We start from the raw sequence: 7995 nt of genomic DNA, 5'->3' as shown, positions 1-7995 counted from the left end.
TTTCTTCTTACACGTGCCCTCGGCCTCCTTCCTCAGCCGTCTCAAAAGAAAGAAAATATTTTGGAACAAACAAACAGCAACACGGTCAGTAGGAACCACTACTGTTCCCACTGCTGTCAGCTCAGGATCCCTCCTGTCACACGGGCTCTTGGGGTGGTTTTCCACCTTGGTCAAGCTTAGGATGACGTTCCCGACGTTTCAGAAGTTCTCGGTCATCTGTCCTACCTCGGGGCGGTTTCCAGTGCGACCTCCCTGGGCCCCTGTAACTAACTGACCCCGTCCAAACACCACTGTCCTGCTCCTGGGCTCCTTTCCTGTTTCTAAAATGCTGCCTTGCTTCTCAAAGGTCAAGTGTAAAGGGTGGACACGCCACGGAAAAGCCAGGTCTGCAGACAGGACAGCAGGGTGGCCGCGCAAGCCCGAGGGTCCAGGGGCCCAGGGCCCGGCCGCGGGGCCTCACAGCGCCCGGGGCCAGACACGGTGCCGCCTCTGGCTTTTCTGGTCTCAGCCGTTAGCACAGCCCCTGGGTAACTTGTCTCAACTATTTCGCAGAATGGTGTGTGTCTGCTGCTTTTACTTACCGAGCTCACTGTCCTGGGTCAGGGCCTCTCACTGAGGCCCCTGGCGGGCAGACACCCTGCAAAACTGTCAGCCCAGGGCGCACAAAATACTGGGGAAAGAGCCTTCTGCCCAATCTGTCTCAGCAAGTTTGCGGCTGTTATGCTGCACAGGCTTCCTGCTTCCTTTAAAACACTCACAATTAGTACTTTGAAAAACCAGTAAAACACAATTTCATTTTGTAGGTATTTCCAAAATTGACAGAAATGGATCGAATATCCCAATTAGTTGCACTGATTGCAAAAATGTTCACAACCACTTCATAGAAATTGTACTTCCGTCTAAATAAATGGAGATTTGGGATGGACGTGTTGTATCTAAATATTTTAATCCACAAGCATAAAAGATTAATAGCCACAGGTAAACAAGGACTGAACTGTCAGCCAGACACTTTATTGAAACAGGGCCCCTCCTGGTCCGTCACTGCCCAGCCCCTCCCACGAGAGCAGCTGGTCGAGTCACCTCCCTCACCTGCTAAGGTGCCCCTCCTCTGTGTCGGAAAGGCCTAGCAACACACGTGAGTTCAGATCCAACAGTGTCAGGGCTGTGTGACTCGGGAGTGAGAAATGGGTTTTCAAAACAAGAACCAGATGAGGAAAATCTTCAATCGATGAAAACTTAAGTGACAAAGAGTTCTAGGAAATGAAAAGAGTGTAAAAAGCAGCGAAATAAGTTACGAATGGAAGAGCGCTGGTGCCCACCTCCTCCTGCCTGACGGGCTCTACTGACGGACAGCTCTCTGCGGCGTCTGCCGCGGCCCCTGTGGGGACGGCATCTGGGGGCCTCGTCCAGTCCCTGAAACAGGCCTGCTCGTTCCTGTTCCTGAAACAGGCTCATCCTGGTGGACAAGAGTGAGGCAGAGACACTGCGAGATACGAAGCTGATCTGACCTGAGTGCTTCCCTTCTGCATCCTGGGCCAGAAGCTCAGCGCTGCAGCACTGCTTCGTGGATCCTTCTCTCCGGCTGCTGCGCCCTGGAGCCCTGGCCCTGCGGCGCGGCCTGTGTGGGGGCAGGGGAGGAGCCCGCGGTCTCGGTGGCACCCACACCAGGCCGGCATGGGGCTGAGGAGGAGAGCGGGGCCTCGAGGTGGCCCTCAGGAGCGAGAGATCTTGTCAGGAGGCATGAATCCCGTGTCCCCGAGGGTCCTGAGCGCCACTCGGCCATCTGGCCGGACTACCAGGTGCGTAATGCTGCCGTTGTTGAGGGAAAGGCGGAGCCAGCCTTCTGGAGGGAACTGCAGCGCCCTGGAGGAGAGAGCACAGGCTGGGAAGGGGCCCACCCCAGATGACAAGGCCTCAGGGGACTTCCCTGGGGCTGGGGCCAACACCTGCAAGTCCCTCCCATTTTCAAATGGGGTTTCTCAGAGGAAGGAACTGTCTGGGGTGGATGCCAACCCATCAATCAAACAAGGGGGAGGTGACAGCCCAGCCCCTCTGGGACGGGGGATCAACCCAACTCAAGGCTTGCATGTGAGTCACAAACACTAGTTAACAAATGCATGCAACTGAATTGTTCTTCCAGTGTCACCAAAAGTGGACGGGGGGCAGCCAGAAGGTGCGGCAGGGGCAACCCACAACCCCGGAGCATTTCCATGCGCTTAACGCTTCTTAGGCACAGTTGGTATCTGCTGAAGAGCCCAGCAGGACTATGGCCTCCGTCTGAGCCACCGGACCCCTTTGTGCCCCAGGACACTGGGGTGAACAAGCGGCACCCCTGTGGCTCGCCTTCAACTGGCACGCCCTCTGTCGAGAGTTTTGCCGACTTGAAGGATTAACTACCTACACGCTGATTTTTCAAGGCTCGGCGTCACCCTCACCGCTTTCAAAACTGCCCTAAGTTAGGGAGCAGAGCGCCCTCACGTGTCCTGGGGGCACAGGCCACTCCCAGCCCTGACGTCTCCGGCCGGCCCTCAGCACTGGGGTCAGTGCTGTCCCGGGATATGGGAGGACGCGTGTTCACACAGCCCCGAAGTCGCCCTGAGCGGCACACGGGCTGGGGCTGCCCCCGAAGCCCAGCCCCTCCTCCCAGCAGCTCTCAACCCGGCCGGGAACCTGGCGCCGCAGCCTGCTCCTCCGGCGCAGGGCTGCTCGCCCCGGGCCACGCGGGCGGCTTCTGAGGGCAAGCGAATGGGCCCTCGTGAGAAGGGGGACCCCCTCAGCTCCTGAAGCACCTGCGGAGCACCTTGAATGGCCCCGGGGGAGGCTGGGTCCCCACTTGCACTAAGTGGGATATGGTCAAACACACTAGCACCCAGCTGGCCTTCCCAGGTCCAGGGCCCTCCGTGACTCTGCCCGGGGCTCAGCGCAGGCATCACTGTGAGGGCCCTGCACCTCTGGTGCCAGGACGAAGGGACCTGGTTGCCCCACGGACACAGGAGCCCCGCAGGAGCAGCTGGAGCTGCCAGGGACTAAGGCGCTCACAGGTTATCACCCTGCACAAAACAGATCCGTGGGTCCTTCGTCACACACGTTCCAATTAACAAACAAAGGGACATACGAAACCATTAAGCGAACACCACGCACAACCACGGGGGCAGGAGCCATCGACAGGTGCTGAAACCAGCTGGGGGACCTCAGGGAAACGGGCGCTCGCGTTGCCTCCTACAAAGTGGGACTTCGCGTTGGGAATGGCAGCGCACAGCGCCTAAACCAAGCGACCACGGTCAGCATCGCCCGGGAAAGGCCGCCCACGGGGGGCACCTCAGTCTGGTCTGTTCCCAGCAAAAACATGCAGTCGTGAGAAAGCCGTTCTACCAGACCACCGGCTGGGCCTGGCGGGCACCATCAGACAAGAGGAAGGGGAGCCGCCCTGGGGGCACAGGCCGGCGGGGGAGGGGGGAGGCGGGGCCGTGATGGGGTGGGGCAAGGCGGGGGGCGGGGCGGGAGGCCGGCGGGGGAGGGGGGAGGCGGGGCCGCGGGCGCCCCGTTGGGGCCTCACCTGCACACGATATAGCGGATGACGTTGGCGTGGCAGATGAAGATCTCGTAGCTGTCCTCCTGCTGCTTGGTGTCCGCCCGGTGGATGTAGTTCCGGAAGGCGGCCTCGATCCGCGCCCCGTCCTCATAATACTGCTGGGGGCAGAGGGAGGGATCGTCCGTATGGAGGCAGTGCGCGGGCCCGCCGCCAGGAGCCCAGGGGCCGCCAGGAGCCCGGGGCCGCCAGGAGCCCAGGGGTGGAGTGGAGGCCGCTCCCGGGGAAGGCCGCCCGGGGGGAGTTTTTACCACAGCCTCCGGCTTCCAGTGAGACACGGGGGGGTCAGGCTCGATGGGGGCGCCTTCCCTCAGCAGGTCTGTGCTGACCTTGCAGACGCCTGCGGAGAGACACAGGACTCAGGGCCCCTTCAGGAGCAGCCGGCCCGGGGGGCGCCTGGCACTCACCTGGCAGGTGTTTGCTGATGATGTCAGTGGTCTCTATTGCACGGGTCATGGAGGAATGGACGATTTTATTAAACTTCAACCCCAAGCTTGCAAGTCGGAGACCGGTTAGTTCAGCCTGCTCACGACCTTGAAGGTGGAATACACTGGAGAATTACACGTCGCCGGAGTCCCTGTTTGTTTACTTCACAAATACTTCAGTCCTTACCAAGCACCACTAGGTTTGGGGGACAAGACGGGCAGCCCCTCCCGGGGCTCAGGCCTAAGGAAGGGGTCAGGCTTTCAACAGGTAAAATCAATGAGACAAACCAGCCACCTTCAGCCCCATAAGGAAGAAACATTGAAGACAACGGCCATGGTGGAGGCTGGCTGAAGTTTGGGTGGGGTCCTGTTTACTATTTCTGGGTCCCCCACACCATTCCTACTCAACTTTGTCCAAAGATTGGGTGTCAGTGCGCCAGTGACCACCTGCCGCTCAATCACCACCACCAGGTGTTAACACGTGAGGACGGACAGCCTCAGCACTGCTGCAGCCTGGGTGCAAATACAAATGCTTTTCCTCAAATGTATCTTAGAATCCAGTCGAAACGCCCTTGGAAAGTCAGTCTCAGCTGGATGCACGATACCACAGATGCAGCTTTACTTCCACCCGGGCCTGAGGACAGGCCAGCAAGCCCCTTCACACAAGTGGCTGCTATCTCATTCACCAGAGAGATTTTTTTAAATGTAAACTCTATCTCCAACCTCCCTGCCGTTTCCTTGCTAGGAATTTCTCCTACAGACACATGAGCACAAAGACCGAGGCGGTCCCGCCCGGCGGGGGCGGCTGAGACCCGCCACCGTTTATGAGGAAGGCTCTCCAGCAACGAGGTCAAGCCAGAAGGAGCACCGGGCGGGGCGCCTCCGAGAGCCTCGGGCCTGCGGGCAGGATCCACCTTAACGAGGACGTTTTCAAAGCCTGTGTCAGATTTGGCTGATTATTACTAATAATGACAAGGCTCGCATCTGGGTCGAGAACACCCGACACAGGTCCAAAGATGCCCAGCGCCCCAAGGGCACCTTCAAGGAGGCCCAGCCACGTACCCAGGGGCGTCAGCGTGCGGTCCTTCTCCAGGGAGGCGTCCACGTGGTACTGCGAATGCCTGATGAGGAAGATGTGCCGTGTGGCCTTGGCCTTGTAGTGGTCCAGCCTGGACGCCAGCTCTTCTTCTCCAGGCTCCAGGTTCCTCTTCCGCAGGTTGACCAGGGACAGTGGTTCTCTCCTGATGCAGAAATACGAGATGGTGTGTCCTGTGCCCCTGCTCACAAGTCACCCCCAGTCTTTCTGACAGAGGGGCTTCCTGGGTTGGTGAGGCACAGGGGAGGAGCCAGCGCCCCCCTTCTCTTGGCGCCAGGCCCGCCCTGGGCGGCTGGATGTGAACAGGACAGGCGAAGCTATTGTGCTGCCCACGTCCTTGTGAGGAGACTGACAGTCACAGCAAGGGGACCAGGGACGCAGAGAGGAGGAAGGAGTGTCTGTGGAAGGGCAGGTGGGAAATGCCCACAGGGTGGCCTCACTGACGGGGACGCTGTGCTGCCCAACAGTAGCCGCTGACCATGTGGCTACTTAAATTCAAAATCATGAAAATTAAATACAATTAAAACTCCATTTCCCCAATCACACTAAACACATTTTCAATGCTTGGTAGCACATGGGATAGTAGGCATCACATCGGACAGTGAGGAAAATGCTCCCGTTACCATGGAAACCCCCTGGATGGCCCTGCTGGAATGCTGGGAGGGAGCTGCAGCAGAAAAGATGCTGAGACACCAGCAAGTCTGGTGAAGACAGGCACTCTGACGGCTCATTGGCCTCAAGCTAACAGAAATTACATGCCTGTGAGACCGGCAGAGCTGGGAAAAGAATGTACTCAGCTGAGGCAGTGCTGGAAGAATAAGTTTTGAGGGGAATAATGGTGAATTCACGGGTTCTGCTTGGGCCGTGCGAACCTGGGGAACCTGGGGTGCCTGTAACATGGCCAGGCCGATGCCACACTGGCGGTCACGTGGGAGCTGGGGCTGAGCCAGAGCAGACATCTGGGACCTACAGGCACAGATGCAGGAAGCCTGGCTCCTCAGAAAGAGGCTGGAGATTTCACTGGATGAGGCCCTGGAACTTTCTAGCATGGACACCACCCCCCTCACCCCCCCATAAATCTAGACTTGGCAAGTAAATACAGCAATGTTGGCCTCATACAAGGCTGGAGTCCGGCTCTACCTCAAGTCAGTCCTTTAACCTGAGTGACTCTGTTTCCTTAAAAAGGCCCAAGAAATTCACAAGATTGTACTGATGTTTGAAAAAGAGAATATGACCCCAGTCTTATCCCAATTGAGGAACATTCTATACAATCCCTGATCAGCCCTGCTCAAAACTGTCAAGGTCATCAAAACAAGTCAAGTCTGAGAAACCGTCAAAGCCTGACTGTCCTGTGGGATCCGGGAAGACACAACGGACAACATGTAAAAACTGAGGAAATTTCAATAAAGTACGGACGTCAGTTAAAAATATCGTATCTATACTGGTTCACTGATTGTGACAAGTGTCCCATAGTAGTGTGAGGTGTTAACAACAGAGGGAATTAAGTGTGGAGTATACAGGTACTCTATCATCTTTTTCTGTAAATACAAGATGATTCTAAGGTAAGTTTACTTTTCAAAAATTAAAGGTTAAAAAGAATACCTATTTAGTTCCCGATACAACTAGGCCAGCAATAAATATTGGATCTGTGCCCCACACTCAAGATCTTGTGTCAAGGAGTGAAGAGCTGGGACTGGGTAAACCATCCCACAACCCAGAGCAGGGCTGTCCAATAGAAACAGAACACCGGCAACATACGTAATTTAAAATTTCCAAGTGGCCACATTTACAAAGCAGGAAGAAACTGGTGAAATTTCAGTAACTCACTTTATTTACTCCAGCATACCAAAACTACTATCGTTTCAATACAGTATTTTAAGATCTGCACTGCTCTGGCTTTTAAATTTAATTAACGTTAAGTAAGACTAAAAATTGCTTCCTGATCACAGGAGCCACACTCAAAGGGCTCAATAAGAACACTGACAGCGCGCGGCCAGGTGGGACCGGGACCCCTGGACCTCACGTTCCTACTCAAGATGGCTGCTGGTCCTGTCCCCGCGAGGCCGCCTCGCGGAGGCCCCTTCCAGGGCCCATCTCCACCTCGCCGTCTCAGCTGTATCGCAAATATGGGACCAACGTGCCGTCACCCAATCTGAGGATTCAGAAGTTGGGAAACGGAAACAAGGACAAGAGCCCTACAAAGGTCCAAGCCCTCCGTCTAGGACTGAAAACGACCACTTTGGGCTTCCCTGTGCGCCAGGCACTGTCCCTGGCATCACGGTGCTCCTTCCTCAGAACGACTCCCTGGGCAGACGAGGAAACTGGCGCTCAGAAGAGGGGTCGAAGGACGGCCCACGTCCACAGCCACCCTTGTGGCCAGAACCGAAAGAGAAACCCGCACGCAAGCCTGCCCCGCCCGCCCCTCCGCGGAATCGACCACACCGACCGGCCGGGACGGCCGGGGCCCGGGAAGGCTCCCGCCGCCGGCCCCGCACCTGTCCCAGTTGGGGTCCCAGACGCCGGGCCCGGGGCGCGCGGCCCCCGCCCACGCCGGCGGCTCGACCACGCGCGGCTCCGCGTCCCCGCCCGCGCGGGGCTTCCCCACTGCCACCGCCGAGAAGAACACCGCGGCCGAGCCCCCGGCCAGGCCGCAGGCCGCCAGCTGCAGCGCCTGCCGGAACGCCATGCCGGCCCGTCCCACGCGGGGCCGCGTCGACTCCGCGCAGGCGCCTTCGGGCGCGGACGGCGCGCCGCAAGGGACAGGCTTCGGCGGGCGCGCGCTTCCGGCCGCCGGGCTGCGCGGGAGTCGCCGGGATGGCCCTGCCTGCCGCGGGCGACTTCCGGGAACGAAGGCGGAGCCCGGTGGTAGGCGGTGGTTCTGAGAC

General features: G+C 58.0%; 1 protein-coding gene across 2 annotated transcripts; it reads right to left on the bottom strand.

Moving 5' to 3' along the window:
• Positions 1–995: 995 nt before the first annotated feature.
• PGAM5 (PGAM family member 5, mitochondrial serine/threonine protein phosphatase) lies at positions 996–7995 on the bottom strand. 2 transcript variants are annotated; one of them, XM_079942942.1, is made up of 6 exons: positions 7606–7995; positions 5077–5255; positions 3997–4122; positions 3841–3929; positions 3557–3690; positions 996–1863 (listed from the first exon to the last, which is right to left on the bottom strand). In XM_079942942.1, the coding sequence occupies exons 1-6, from the start codon at positions 7794–7796 to the stop codon at positions 1713–1715; spliced, it is 870 nt and encodes a 289-aa protein (XP_079799068.1). In that variant the 5' UTR covers positions 7797–7995; the 3' UTR covers positions 996–1712. The 2 variants fall into 2 exon arrangements, with proteins under 2 accessions (XP_079799068.1, XP_079799067.1); XM_079942941.1 differs by having other exon boundaries at positions 3557–3687; positions 7606–7923.

This window comes from Stenella coeruleoalba (genome assembly GCF_951394435.1).
Source record: "Stenella coeruleoalba genome assembly, chromosome: 14".
Taxonomy (NCBI): domain Eukaryota; kingdom Metazoa; phylum Chordata; class Mammalia; order Artiodactyla; family Delphinidae; genus Stenella; species Stenella coeruleoalba.
Note: the sequence above shows the minus strand (reverse complement) of the source record. Positions and strands in the feature narration are given on the sequence as shown.

Bases quoted from the DNA above. Each gene is read 5' to 3' on its own strand.
- PGAM5 (XM_079942942.1), bottom strand. From the start codon at position 7,796: ATGGCGTTCCGGCAGGCGCTGCAGCTGGCGGCCTGCGGCCTGGCCGGG. The intron at 3,930-3,996 runs GTGAGTGCCAGG...GTCTCTCCGCAG, and splicing joins CATCAGCAAACACCTGCCAG to GCGTCTGCAAGGTCAGCACA. The intron at 3,691-3,840 runs GTAAAAACTCCC...CTCTGCCCCCAG, and splicing joins ACTGGAAGCCGGAGGCTGTG to CAGTATTATGAGGACGGGGC.